Source organism: Teleopsis dalmanni, chromosome 2, assembly GCF_002237135.1.
Source record: "Teleopsis dalmanni isolate 2A chromosome 2, ASM223713v2, whole genome shotgun sequence".
Classification (NCBI taxonomy): Eukaryota; Metazoa; Arthropoda; class Insecta; order Diptera; family Diopsidae; genus Teleopsis; species Teleopsis dalmanni.
In genome coordinates, this window is record NC_051847.1 from 64,589,056 (window position 1) to 64,605,115 (window position 16,060).

The window sequence follows — 16,060 nt, forward strand, 5'->3', positions numbered from 1 at the left end:
TTCCTTCTAGTTCGATACTTATTACCAACGTGTACGAGACTAAAGACCTTCCAAAGCATTATCTATGAGTTATTTTTGAAGCTACTACACTATATAGTAGGACAGTCATACCAAGAGACTTGAAGAGCATAATTTTTGTGTGCCAAGAGAGTGCTTTATTACTCAATTGCTTCCTTAGCCCAAAGATTGAGTTAGCCTATTGGGAAGAGCACGGTTGCCACTTGAAAATTTTTTTCTGTACCAAAATTGGTTTAAAAAGGTACCATTTCTGTAAAAAAAGGTCCAAAATTTTTCTATTGTCTTTTTATAAGAAAATACAATTTATAAAAAATGTACAAAAAGTATAAAACAATACAATATCCACAATAAAGTTGGGTCGCCGAAAATGTACCATTTTTTGAACATGAGTACCAGAGTACCAAACGGAAAAAAAAGTACCAATTTTGGTACTAAAGTACCATAAGTGGCAACCGTGGGGAAGACTGATTGGGAAGAGTGCATTTCTAGGCTGACATCATTTGTAATGCACTTATTAGGTAATATGAATTCGAGTACATATCTATTTTAGAAAAAGTAATATCTGAACGCACTGCAGTGTTTCCGTGCCTTCGTACATTTATAAAATAACAAAATAAATAATAGGCCATTGACGTCTCAATTTTACTGATACTGAAAGAAAAGAAGATCGTCGTTCATAAACACTAAAATCGCATGAAAAACGTAAAACTCATATTAATGCTTCAAAATGTATCGAAAATTTAAGTTAGAGACTGTTAAGAGCACAAATTTATTGTTGAATATAACGGGGATTGATAAGCAAAGCTGTAGGGGACAGTGCCACCCCTAGTCTATTTATACAAAATATGAAAAATTTTACTTACTACATATTGAATGCGATAGAGTAGAGTAAAGCACTTCAATCAATGTTTTTTGTGTTAGAACTAACCGCAAAGAAACCACTTAAGCAAGATATCTGTGGGTGAATGTCACTCGTTAAAGAATAATAGGGTCAGGAACTTTACTATCTTTCTCCTAATCAAGAGCAAAGTCGGACAGTTACAGAGAATGTGACTTGAAATCACTTTCCATTCCAGATAAAAACGACAATTTTTCACTTTATAGAGAGTATTTTCTCTCAAATGGTAACACAAATCAAGATATATGGACATGTAGGTTACCAGTAATCTCAGTTCAATGCTACTTCGGAGGGAAGTGTCTGTTTAGTCAAAGAGTCAAAGAATCAGAGAATAACCTTTATTCTAGAACAAATTTAATCCTTTCCTTTTCATGATAACTTAATAAAGAAACTAGCTTGTTAAGTCAAGCATCTTTTAATATAATTTAAATTCAAATCAAATACAAATATTTTTTTTATTTGGACATTCCTGTAATATTTATTCGAGTTTTTTGAAAGGTACAAGTGACAAGTATAAAATATTATTATTAAATATAATAAAATTAAATAAAATAAATAAATAATTTATTTCTAAAAGTAAATTATACTAAAATTATTTTAAAAAAAGATTTACAAACTTTAAGATAACTTAAGTCCAATAAATCTAATATTAATAACTATATCTCCTTCGCCGATTTGTGTAATGTATAGCTAATACAGTTGCTATAACCAAAATTATAATCTGTAAAAAAAAACATTTTGATAAATATATTCTTCCAAAAAATTTCAGAAATTTTATAATATTTACATCAAATCCAATCAATCCCCATTCATTGTATTTCATTATAATCTCTTCATCGGAGAATGAGTTCTCCACTTTTGCTAAACAACCGGTAATATAAAGATTCAACGGATTTATACAATTATGATCTACACAGCAGCTAGCAGGAGGTAAACGTTGTATAGTAATATAATCCTCTGGAGAATTACGACCACAACAGGAATACTGAAATTAACGGAAATAATTTTTTATTCTTAAATAAATTTTATATGGAATTATGAGAATGTAAGCATTATTATAAGTACTTGTTTTGATAAACCCTTACAAAAATGGTCAAACTTACTGTGGTTTGAATGGTATCCATAGCTCCTGATTTTTTCAATTCCTTTTTCCAGTGATATTCCACACCTTCTAATGCATATTTCTTAAATACATCCGGTTTACTTATTAGCATAAAAACAACGACCAGAATCAGTAGTATCAGTAAAAAGACTATATACTAAAGGAAATGTATATTATTAAATGAATATACTATATATTTATATATGTATGGATATATTAAGGTGATATTCTAACTTACTGTCCATAGAATACGTGGAGACTCACGCAGTGTTCCAAAACAACCGAAAAATGATATTAAAACTAGCACGAGCCCTAAAGCAATGATGCCAATAGCATATATTTGTGGCATAGCGCCCCAACCGAGCGCTCCAAATAATATGACATATATGCCAAGAATCTGAAAAATGAAAGAATGTTAATTATTTTTTCAATAAATTACTTTATAAATAAAGAAAACTTGATTAATCACGAAATTATCTAATGTATCACTAAATTATCTAATATATTGTGTACAGTATTAATTACTTCCGCGTCTACAGAAACTATTGTATTAAGTATGATCACTTCGATCACTTACTAATTTAAAAAATGATTCAATACGTATCATTAATAATTCATTAAAATGCATAAACTTATTATTAAATACTTTTTAAGACAATGACTGCTATTTATTTGTGGGAGGAAACCAGAGTTTAGTGGTCTTTCATTTGGTAAGCCTAGTTGCATCATAAATTATCTATAAGCATACAGTATAATTCGATTATAAATTAAACGTATTTATATGGAAATGTAATAAACTCATCTCAGTAAGACATTATATCATTTATATTTATACAAATTTATTATACATATAGAAAAATAAATAGTTTACAGATATCACTTACACAAAACCTACTCATGAAAACTGAGTCATCGAACAGATCTTAGCAGTGTTCAAACCACAGACTAAATGAGTTAGAATCATTTTAAAAAGAACGTAATAATCAAAAAAAGAATGTCAAAGAACTGCTTAAAGGGCAAATAATTAATTGATAAAGAAATGTGATTCTACCTTTCTTGTTGTTTCTTGTTTAAGAAAGAAACACTTACTTCACAACAAACGTGCCATTCAAAATCTATAGAGATTTGAGAGAAAACTAGAAGCCGGTTAAGTAGTACCAATGAAAGAAATAGTTCTCTAAATCCAAATACTAAATCAGAATAATAAGTCAAACTCATAAAATCTCCAATGAAATATTTGAATCTTCTAATAATATCTATTGGTTTCGTTTTGACAGATCATTCATTGGTCGCTAAGTATACAGACCAAAAAATTGACATAGAATTATTATAACCAAAATTTTAAAACCATCAACAAAGAAGAAGAAGAAGAGACAATAAAAAAATATTTTACAATGTTCAGGCTTAGTCAAATATTTCATTGGGGAACGGACATTCCATATATAGGTCTTAAAGAACTACTCTACGCAATTAACAGCGAAAGTAAACTTTAAACATGTTTTCATAATTTTTATCTCTGAAAGTAGCTACTCAGATATTACAGTGCGTGTCAACTAGACTATGACAACCAGGATTTGGATTCAACTTTATTCTGGTTTAAAAACACGCATTATAAACATTTGAAAAAACTATATTTCAGGAATAGATCCACCATTATATTGTAAAATATGCTTTAAATTTTTTATATCTTAAAATAAAGCACCCTGTAATTTATTTTATTTTATATTATTAATTACATGAATATATAAAAAAATTTGAATTTATCAATGGATAATTTATTAAGTATTAAAGAATTAATATTAATAAATATTAGTGATTTGCATAATAAAAAAGTTAATATTGAGTAAAAATTATAAATGAAGAATAATCAAAAAATTTTAAATTAATTATACGAAATCTTCTAGAAACAAGAAAAAAATTTTGTTCTGGCTTTGCTAAAGCTTTGATACCCTACATGATTACTTAGTTAGTAGTCCATCAGAACTTACATTAAAATTAAGAGTTCATACAATATAACGATTGTATTTAAAGAAAAAAAAGATTAAAATTACAAATAAAATTATTTATATTATTAAATCTGGAGACGAGATTAATATAATTAATAATTTGTTGAAGGTAAATAAATTATAACCTAATTAATAAATCTATTAGATATATTCAAATCTTAGCCCTTTCAGTATTCAATAATGGTGTATAACATGAATTTGGATACTTAACAAATCAAAACTACAATGGCACATTGACAAAAAAATGTTGTCATATCAGAAGAGTAATACAACGGTCTCATATACTGTGTCTGAAATGATTAGCATAGAATTTTACATTATCCTTTGTTATAAACGAAATCTTATATGGCATGGGGTACCATGATCAAAAACTAATTAACTTGCAATCTTTAAATCTCGTCTTATTATAGTGATAAAATTTTGGTGGTTCTAAACAAAGTTCACTCTTATTAAATACCGAGTATCATTTCAGATGACAAGTTAAAATAAATGACTATATCGAACAATATTATCGAGCTGATAATGTATATATAAAATGAACATTCCAATGTACGAGTATATAGCATTTCATTAATACATCAATCAATCAAAAATAGCTGTATTGATGAATCTTACCTAGCTGTTTAAGACAGTATATGGATTAAATGTTCTTTAGATATTCTCTATTGTTTTACTAAAGTATTTTGCTAAAGTATATAGTAAATGTTGGATTTAGAAGTTATGCATGTAGGGTATAAAAATGAGTCTAAGCGGTGTCTTATGTTATTCTCATGTTAAAAATCTTTCAATAGTTTGCTAATTTTGAATAAAAAAAACCTCAGAAATATACGTGGCGAATAAAAACCTGCTACTTTAGTCAATTTTTTTACAATAAAATAATTTATGTTGCATAGAAGGTTCGCAGGAATTATTTTGTTAAAACAAAGATAAAAATAAATAATGTATATATTATTATTAAAATAATAATAGTAACAAATACTTAATATTACGTCTGTATTTTTATTTAGTCTTACATGTACATGTGTTACAAATATATTATAATAGAATAGGAAATAGAATACCCGAAACAGTGATATATTTATAAAAAAAAATAATATATAAGTAATATCTTTCAATGAGTATTATTAAATCATTTAAGTTCTATATATCTTGATATTTAAACAGTTATAAGATGGATTTTTTCTTGGCAAAATTCAAGGTATTTATTTCTTTTTATTTTTACAAAGCAGTGAAGTCGGCCGTTGGAAAAAATTATTTAAACTTATTTTGTTAATTGTAAACTAACACGCTCAAGCTTTGGTTAGGCTACGAATCTGCCCGCCAGTAAGCCACAAAAAGACCTATTGAAAGATCAAATATGTACTTAAAAAAATTATTTTTCTACATTCTTAAAGGCTTTTGAATATACATATTATTTAAATATTTTTATATATTTTACATTAGTTTTAATTTGCTTTTAATATTTTGGTACTATATAAAACATAGTAGTGTGGTATTTATTAAACCACACAGAATAATAAAAAAATAATAAAATATAATTTAATTATATTAACGAGCAAGTTTTTAATTTAAAGCTGAGTAATAAAAAAAGTCTAATAAAATTCATGTTTCTGTTACTAAGCGTAAAAACAATTTAGTTAAATTTTAATCACTTTTTGATTTAAATTCGAAATTCATTGATTGTTCACTAAAATACTCGTAAATATGCAGAAGACTTCCCTAATCTTTACAAATTGATATGTGATCCTATTCAGATAGCAATCCAAGGTATCTCTAACACATGGTAACTACATCGCTTATTGCCAAGGCCAATGACAGTTGTTATTTGATAGGCTAACGCACATTTCAACAGATATACTACCATATATACGTAGATACAAACATATAAAAGCATATTTAATTTAATTATATTAAATGAAAAAATAAAAAAGTAATATGTAATTTACCACAAGAATGAAAGCATAAAACACTGAGTAATATAAGCAGTACTCATTTTAAAGATGATATCATCTGCAAGGTAAGTACTGAAAAATGGTAGCACAAAGGCACCCGTACCTTTTTTATTGCCTTTCCATTGTCTCTACTCGGCAGTAATAGCACCACACATAGCTCATGTGGTTGAGGTAATGGTAATGGCAATGGTAATTGCTCGCAAACTACCATATTTACCATACTTGCAAAAATGCTAATTTTTTAATAGAAAATTATTTGGATTCACACACTCGCACGGCAATCTTAAGTAGAAGTTTTTTCTTAGTGATTTGAAAAATTAATGAACTGAAAAATTAAATAACTTAATTCTCTATTTGTAATGATGAGTTTCATTAGTATTTTTATATATAATAATTTTGTTATACAGGGTATTTTTTGCGAACGTTTCGCCTTGTTTGGAAATGATACTTTGGTTTAAGAGTTGAAAACAAGATCCCATGCGATCTAAATATATCTTTTGTCCATATTTTGATTCTTAACACTATACATGTAGGCCATATTTTTATATTACAAGACCAACTAAATGGTGAAGCCAATAGGTGGACATCCACAAATAGATGCTCAATTATTTTGATGTCCATTTCACAAAAACGACAAGCATCAGTGTATCAAACAAATTATTTAAGTGATAACGCAGGTTGCAATGAGCTGTAATCTAACCAGATAATATTCCTAAGTTTGCCGTGCTTGGAGAAAGCATTAGATACTTTCTTCTTCGGGAAGAAAAATCGTTACACTGTTAAGTTAGTGGTCTGCACATACGCCCTCTCATTTCCTCATGTGTGCACTTCCGTGACTTTATGTGAGTCCACAGAAAAGCTCTTGAAAAATTAAGTAAATATGTGCTCGACTCTTGGCTAGGCAATCAACATATTCATGGTTCTTATGCTCTGGAACCCATTTTAACACTGTAGTATTAAAGTTCTTTAATATATTAAGAAGAGTTAGGCAACCATTTACCATTTTTCGCGATTATTGCTGCTGCCTGAAAGGCTTTTAATGCTATCTTTTATTGTGGGTTCCGTTCATCTTCCTACGAAAACATTCCTTCGCACATATTTCAATGGCATTTGAGTAGATACTTATTTCAATTGATGTTTTTAATCTAGTGCCACTTATTCCTATCACTGTTCTATAGTTTATTTCCACCTATCTTTTAACCACATTTGTCGCCCCAATTTAAAAATAAAAGCATTTGTTCCTTTGACCTCATCGTCGATGATAATGACTTTGAAGTTTTCAAAGAAAATAAGTTTTATGGATAATGTGTCATCTCTCAGTAAAATAGAAATATACGAAGTAAGCTTTCTAGAAGTTTTAGACAACATTTCATATTTCCGCTTTTAAGTTCTGAAATATGTTGCTGTGATGAAACAACTAGAGAACCTTCTTTCTCTATAAGTATAGAAAACGATGGGGAATTTAAAGCCCTTGAGATATTGACACAAATAGGTTGGTTATTCATTTGTTAGATTTTTGATCACCATGCCAGCGTGACATACATGCCAATCGATTTTACTATCGAGCTGAATGTCTAATAAGTCATCCCAAAATGGAACTAAAATCCATTTCCAATATTTATAGTTACAGATTATAGTTACAAATAATGTGCAGTAAATATCGCAAGAACGCTTTACTTACCCTGTATACTTACTCTTAGTAAGAATATGGAATATGTATAACCTACACACTATAAAACATCAAGATTTTTCTTAATTTTGTTTATGATTAAATTTATATTTATGATTAAATTATATATATTTTTTTTAAGTGGTTACCGATTCTTTGATATAGATTTGATTTTGTGAAACTTTATTTGTTTTTCGTATCATACAACATGTGGATGATATTTTTCTTTTACAACCGTATTACAACATATATTTTCCTTTTCTTCTATACAAAAATTCCTGAGTTTTGTGTACAAGATTAATACGCGCATCCACTTAAATAAAAGGAATGGAAATATTTAGGCAACTTAATGGAAAAAGTAAATAATCTAGTACAAATATATTTATATATATATATATATTGATCGTCTACATATGCAACGCAGGTGACAACATTTCTTTTGTCGTTTCAAAGTGGGAGATATTTAGGGTAACTATAAATACAATATATATTTTTGACAAAACTATTTATGTAAAAACATACTTTCGTGGTGATTTGTTAAAGTCACTGTGATAGATAAGGGGGACGAGAAATTCAAAAATATTAATATTATTCAGCTACTAAAGATTAGAAACACAATAAATCATTCCCAAATACTTCTAAAATATTATTTAATATTAAAGTTGAATTTTTCGTTAATCAATAACTAAAACCTATTCCACAAATGGATTCATGGATACATTTATTGTAAATGTTTATTTAGATTTCCAAGCTATATTGGAATTAAACGATGACATGAAATTGAGTTATTGAAAATAATGAAACTAGTATTTGAAATGGATTATAGATTGCTGTCTTTCAAATTAAATCAAACTGGAGAATCTCTAGGCCATCAATACCATAAAAGAAAAGTTCTAAATAACGAATACTGGTACTGAGTACTATTACTTTGGTTTAAAATCTAGAAATGTACTTGCCTCTGCAGTAATTTTAATTAAAAATATATTATTATTCATTTCTGCTGTAGTGGATGTACTGTTTACCATAGACGTAACGAAAATAACAAAAACAACTAAATTTTTTTTTGAATTTAGCAGAAATAATTGATTGTTACATACTGAGTTCCGAAAATACCCCCCGACAAGTCTTTCTGCAAAAACATCTTAACAGAATATATGTTTATACTATATAGTATATAGAATATATCTAAATATAAAGTAATTAGTTTGAAATTCAGAAACGATTGTTAATATACTTCTTGCTCTCCAAATCTAAAATATTATGTTAATAACTATATCAGTTTATTTTTTACCTATAATGCGTTAGATTTTGGAATCCTTTTCGCGAACTTATATATACATAATTTTACTTATTATATATATATTATTTTCTAAATAAATGTCGCAGTTTAATATAATTTTTTTCTTGATGGAATATTATAACAACTGACTAGGCAAATATGTGGATTCTTTGTTAAACCATTTGGTCTTCTAGTTGAACTTAAGAAAATCCGATAAGTCAACCCTCGCTATATCTTCCGCATTGAGGAAGAAATAATCTATTAGATAATAAAGTTACTCAATCTGTAATCTTAAAGAAAAACTAATCGATTCCACACCATCATGGGAACACCACTCGTTGGAATACAATATCGCTTAGATATTGGCGCAATAGTACACTGCCCCATTAACAGTTTAGTAAGCACACAAACTGGAAGACACATAAATTAGTCAAACAGAAAGGAGGGACTCTATAGAAACTCCCTAGCTAAGAAAGAGTAAAAGTGCCCAGTTGCACTAACTCGAAAAACCTCAATATAAGACATAATTCAAACTGAAAGTTTGCTAAAGTCCAAAAAATCTCTAGTTCTTTTCTTATCTAATATAGGTTTCAGTGTTCTACCGATCTCATAGTTTTTGGTACAAGTCCATAACCTATTTATTATTGCAAATCTGAGTTTACTCTATTTATGTTACTAAACCATACAGACATCACAGTATGTATTGAAGTATCGGAATCAGTCATATCTAAGTAAAGCCTAGGAATTCTGTTTGTAGGATCCAGGAGTGGTGTAATATAATTGATCCTAAATCAAGATTGGATAAGCCACTGCAGTGTGGGTGAACGCAAATCAAGATTGATCAAACTGCTATTATACTTTTTAATCGAATTAGGATTTCTATTTGTAAGATCTAAAGTTTGTGTCATGTGATATGTAATTGACTCAAAATCAACATTGACCAAGTCGTGATCATTTTTTTAATCATATTTAAAATTTTAAAGTGTTTATAGTTAGCTGATTTTCACGACTTAGACACCGAAAGCGTTAAGTGATGCAATACTATTTAAGTATTCTTTAAATGCAATACTTATGGTTCGTAAAATATGCAGGCTAATCAGTCTCTGTACTTTTTCACTACACTACTAATTGCATTTTAGGTAATGGTGGATCCATATGATTAGAAGTATGTGTACTTGAATATATTAACTTGCTAACATTAGTACTGGAAACATGTGTAAATATTAAAAATAAATATTATATACTAGCAGGTAGTTTGTATTAATAATTTGTACTAATTAATCAGTAAATTAGTAAATAAAAATATTTATAAAGCCTATAAATATTTATTACATACATTTAGCTCAGACAGATTTCCATATAATGAAAAATTTATTTGCTAAACCAATAAACTGATTGATCTGATTTAATATTATCACATCATTTATAATTTTATATATTAATCTAAAAATTTCTGTTCTTAATTATTTAAATGATTAATTTTTTATGGTTTTTAATAACTTACCGTGGACAGGATATTGAGTATGCATAGAGTGACTTTCAATGTACCGGTTGCGCAACCCATTTTGTACTATAGTTTTGACTCCGTATACGAAACCTTAACACTTTACTTAATTTTATGTAAAATTATTTAACTTTTGGTCTGAAATGTGTTTCAAAATGCACCGAAGCACGACGAGATAAATTTTTAATAGATATTTCATATACACCACTTGAGTTAGAGAGCGCGTACTTTAGCCCGGAAACTTCAAAAACTAAAAGCTAAAATCTATAGACGCAAATAGATTGAATTTGAGTTCCAAACTGAAAACATGCACAACTTTTAATGGCCACGGTCACGAACAAACTAAATATCTTGACACCAACAAAGCAATATTTGCATTAGCTCAAAAAATATTGTGCGAGTGTAAAATTCATATAAGCAAAGCCAGGCAGATAGACTGACAAACAGACAGACAGACACACAGCCGCACAGCCAAGGCAGGCATATGTGTGTATCAAATCTATTTTGTATGAAACTACGTATTGTTTATTTTGCTGTATTTTTTTTTTTCATTTAGATTCTTTCTTTTTTTTTTTTTTTATAATTTTTTTCTAATAAGAAGTACAACGTATGAAATCATTTCGAAAGCAAAGCTGGAAAAAGTTCAGCACTCGTTCATACTCTGCCAGATGTTTTTGAAATTATTTCTAAGCGCATTACAATTAAATGATTACTTTGCCCATAAACAATCTAGCAATATAAATCTGATTTATAGTTTTGAGTGTGTGCGTTTGTGCTTGCGGTGTGCTCGTGTGCATGTGTGAGTGTTGAGTATTGTTGTTACAAATATGCCACAACGCGGGAAAAAAAGAAACCAGTATTTTTACGTTTGAAAAACCGCGAAACTATCGTTTAGAAAATGTGGGCTTGTATGCTTGTTAGGTTGTTAGGTTGTTAGATTGTTAGATTGTCAGTTTGTTTGTTTATGTCAACATTTAATTTAATATTTGTAGATTTGTATACTTACGTCATAATTACTCATAACTTTATGTCAGCGTCAGCGTCATCATCATCATCGCTTTTTACTCGTTAAATGTGTGGCCGAATATGCTAGCGTTCGTTGCGTGTCGCTGCTTCGTGTGGGTTTCATTGAGAAAAATCTTAACTACATAAATGTGAATATGCAAGAACGAGTAATTAAAAGCAACAACAATAATAAACCACAGCACATTAATAAAAAAAAAAAAACAATAGGGAATCAATAAAAGAACGAATTATGACTGACAACTGACGATTTCAAGTTGCTCGTTTCGGTTGTTTGAATGGTTGCGGTGGCAGGTTAGACGTTTTACTACCACTTTTCTCGCAAGAAACCTTAAGATATAAAAAGATAAAAACTAAACTCATCCCGTCGAATTTAGATCATTGAATAGATCTTTAATTCTAACCAAAGAACAAACTGTCAGCGTAGTGTTTCTTCAAAAATCTTTTGGACCTTCTGGATGCCCGTGGCGGGCAGACACAGCGGAAATGACTGATTGTTTCTACAAGTTTCCACAAGTTCTACAATGAGCATTAATACGCAGTTTCTCTACTTGTGTTTCTATACACCAGTGACAAGAGAGAACTGCAGGAAGACTTGTAGTATTCACGTGGTCCCTTTAAATAAGTTTTACAAAGCTTTGTATGAAAGCCTTGTCAATCTAGAAGTAACACATAAACTAAGTGTCTTCTTTTTTTTATGGGCAAGTTGAAGAAAGTAAAGATAAGTACGGTCTCTAAGCGAAAATAAGCTCATACCCATTTGAATACATCTAGGTACGCACTAAGGCGTGCCAAACCGTCTGATTATTTGTGTTCTTCAAGTCTACTATGTCCAGGAACCTAGATCAGAGTGATGTCAGCAAGTCGGTTATATGTAATATACAAATGTAGGTTTTGTTAGAGATAACATAACAAATTACTGGCTCTTGATAAAGTCTGGATTGACATAACTACTTCAAATGAACAAATATTGTATTTTGTAAAATAATAAGTATAGAATGCTTGTGCTTCTGAGAGTTAACGTAAATAGAACAGACTTAAGATCAAGATTTCAAGCAAGTTTTATATCAATACATTGTTTGAGATTTGTCATTAGGTATAAAATATAACGTCATTTTAATATTTATTACGCCAAAAACTAAATCACAGTAGTGTATGTTCTTGAGGTAATTTTCTCACTGGAAAAAGCTCAGTCATAATTTGATGGATATTCGTTTTTAAACTGTTGAGAGTTTGAAGACAGTCCACATAAATGCAAAGATTTATATAATCTAAGCATAAAAGTTTATTAATCATAAATCGCATGTACTTAATGGTCAATTGAGATCATCAAAACGTACGCTTACACATCCGGGAAGTTTTTTGCCCAACAAACCCAAAACATGACGTGGTGTGTGGCTTTTGGCGCCATGCTATTGAAACCAATACCTTCCAAATCCAAATATTCTATTTCACTTCGTAAAAAAATTGACTATCGTGTAACTGCTGCTCTTAAAATTGAAGGTTTAAATTATAACTTTGTCAATTTAAAAAATGTATGAGCCTTTCAAACCTTTAGCTCAAATGCAACGTTTACAATTTAAAATTTTTCAAGAACCGTTTCCCATTTAAAATTCATCATTTCCCAAGCATATTTGTGTCTTAACAATTTGGTGGCGTATGAGTAACACACGCATATTGATACTCATTTCTTCAATCTTTAATTTAAACTTAACGAAGAATTACATTTTTAATATTTAATATTATCAAATAATTAAGTAATTAAATAATTAAATTTTTTATATTAATTCAATTATCATAAATGAATTAACTTTATTTGTACATATATTTATAGTATTCATCGCATTAGAAATTAAGTTTCTTCGACTGCATTACGGCGATATTGTCTACAGAGAAGCACAACTAATATTACTGTACCTACAATCCACCCAATTGTCTAAGAAAGCAGAAGAGAAATTTATTTATTAGGAACTCAAATATAAATATTTAGCGAATATAGTTACGTTTGCTATTAAACTTAAATGTTCGGATAATAAAAGGTATTTAAAATATGATCTATATGTTTCATTGACTGCTTTTCGACACCCCGTTTCATAATGAGATGATTTTCCTTTCCCAGTTTGACATGATCCCGGTATTTCACGTAATATTTCAATGTAGTCATGTGGGCCATTTTTACCGCAACAATGAAACTGAAAGAAATTTATTTTATATTTAAGTTAATACTAAAAATTTATATATATGTATTTTGAAATCAATAAATATTATTAAAAAATATGTGACGTAATATCATACGTGATGGAATGTATAATCGTATATTATTGTTTTAGCAGAAAATAAGCAAATTCAATATCTTTTTTTATTTTATTTTTTTATTTTTTTATTTTTTTATCAAGATTTTTAATAATTGAAAAAGTTAAACGGTTTATACAATCTAGCACAGTTAGTAGTTCTGAAAAGATGAGTAATGTTCTTTTAAGTGTTTACTTTCCCAAATCAATTTTAATAAACCTATTAAATTGAAATAGAAGGTCTATGATATAACATAAAGTCATCTTAAGGATATGTCCTAACAAAAATATTATACTAACTGTAATAACTCCTTGGAGGTCACTTTGTAAGAATTATGATTGCTATATTTTTTTTACGAAAAAAGAAATATTTATTCTTTTCTTCTTTTTATAAAATATCCGAATTCAGTTTTCTGTGATAATCATTAGAAAATGAAAATATAACTAGGATAAATTCAAAATTATTGTATTTGCGGAATTAAAATAATTCGGTATTTCAATTTCTTTCAACAAATTACAAATAAATTTACATACATTCCACTGCATTTCATCCATATAACCATCAACTATTAACTGTGTATTCCACATGTCTTCTACGTGATTATAAGCAATCTTCTCAACTTCGTCCTCTTCACTGGCATAACAAATGCCAAGGACTTGTAAAATTAGTACCATTATTCCGAAAGTGCTAAACTAGAAATAAATCAAACTATTTGGTGATATTATAGTGAAAATATATAATATGATTAACTCACAGATATCAAAAAGTAAATGTGTTCTTGGAACATACCATAAGCTCCAATGGTTGTCATAACCAAAATAAAAAATCCCACAACATTTAAAAAATTGAGATAATTCTTTGGAGCTGAAAGTGCACATAAAATAGCCATCGACAATAAGCAAAATCCAGCTGTCTAGGATATATTGTAATTATATACTTATATATATATGCATATATATATATATACATGTGTGTGTATATATTGCATTTATAATTACTTACAGCCATTGAAATACATATTATGAAAATGAAAACCTTTTTAAGAACATACAGCAGCTTCATTTTACTGACTAGAAATAAAAAGAAATCATTTAAAATATAATTATATGTTGAAACAATAAATAAATATATAATAAAACAGTAAATTTAAATAAAAAATATTAAAATTGTCTTCACGGTGGTAAGAAGCATGTCTTTCTTAAGGATACATGTTTTAAGTGTAAATCAGTACCATAACAATAGACAAGCAAGGAGCTTCTGGTCCAGGCACCACCAGCAACAGGGTGCAAAATGAACACCAAGACATCATCGACAGATTTCGAAAATAATTTTGTTTTTAAGATATTTTTATCTTAAATTTAGACTTTTGGAATGTTGAAATTATAAATAATTATTCAGATTTTAGTTTTCAAAAGCAATACAATTCCAGAATATTTCAAAAAGGACTTAGTTAAAGGAATAAATTTTATGACGAGATTTCTTTAATATTCATATATTTATTGTGAAAGCTCACAAACAAATTAATAAATAAATATATAAACGAATTAACTAAAAAGTGTGATTAGTAATTTAATACTTAACTATTATCTCACATCTTCGTACGATGTATTATTCATTTTGTTCTAATAATCCGCTCGACTGAAATTAATTGATATTAATTCTTATTAAATTTTTCTAATTTGTCTCATATAATAAAATGTTGTTTTTGTTAACTTTTTCAATATATTTTGACACAATTTGCCCAGTTGATAAGATTTAAACAAAAACAAATATATGATACATATATTTTAAAACAAAAGATCTCATGTTATTTTCAAACATTTTACCAAATTTTACTTTTCATTTTTTGCATTATATTACATATCTTAATTTAATTTATAATTTATTCGATCACTTCATATAAACTCATCTTCTAACCATCAAAATAGCAAGACTGAACTATGTTTAGCTATGTTAAGTGTCTGTTACACTTAACAGTAATGTAACATTTCTAACCATCTGTCTACAGTTTTCTGTTAATTCGATTCAATACGAGTATTACGGTTCGATGGCTTATAGTCATAAAAACGTTACTACAATTTATTTTTCAATTATTTAAATAAACATATTAAGTTTTTTTTTAATATAAAATGTAAATTTATTTAATTAAAACCACGTATATTACTTAAGAAATCGAGTTCGAAAAACTTCATTTTCATAGTTTGCATATAGTCTGAGTTTATTGTCACATGTTGCATATATGTTCATAAATCAATGAAATGTTAAGAACAGAAAGCTGATATATAACCAAATTAAGTAAAGCTTCAAACACTACTAT

At 28.3% G+C, this 16,060-nt stretch overlaps 2 protein-coding genes across 5 annotated transcripts; both read right to left on the reverse strand.

Annotated features, from left to right (window-relative positions):
• Positions 1-1,405: 1,405 nt before the first annotated feature.
• Positions 1,406-10,790, reverse strand: LOC119682282 (protein late bloomer-like). Its single transcript, XM_038095686.1, has 5 exons — positions 10,429-10,790; positions 2,257-2,415; positions 2,020-2,175; positions 1,704-1,901; positions 1,406-1,637 (listed from the first exon to the last, which is right to left on the reverse strand). The coding sequence occupies exons 1-5, from the start codon at positions 10,486-10,488 to the stop codon at positions 1,566-1,568; spliced, it is 645 nt and encodes a 214-aa protein (XP_037951614.1). The 5' UTR covers positions 10,489-10,790; the 3' UTR covers positions 1,406-1,565.
• Positions 10,791-13,273: 2,483 nt separating this feature from the next.
• On the reverse strand, positions 13,274-15,413 carry LOC119682886 (23 kDa integral membrane protein-like). 4 transcript variants are annotated; one of them, XM_038096422.1, is made up of 6 exons: positions 15,325-15,413; positions 14,746-14,813; positions 14,498-14,607; positions 14,277-14,435; positions 13,455-13,643; positions 13,274-13,387 (listed from the first exon to the last, which is right to left on the reverse strand). In XM_038096422.1, exons 2-6 carry the CDS (start codon positions 14,759-14,761, stop codon positions 13,304-13,306), a joined length of 558 nt encoding a protein of 185 aa, XP_037952350.1. In that variant the 5' UTR covers positions 14,762-14,813; positions 15,325-15,413; the 3' UTR covers positions 13,274-13,303. The 4 variants fall into 4 exon arrangements, with proteins under 4 accessions (XP_037952350.1, XP_037952348.1, XP_037952347.1 ...); XM_038096420.1 differs by having other exon boundaries at positions 14,498-14,652; XM_038096419.1 differs by having other exon boundaries at positions 14,498-14,656; positions 15,325-15,375.
• Positions 15,414-16,060: the final 647 nt, after the last annotated feature.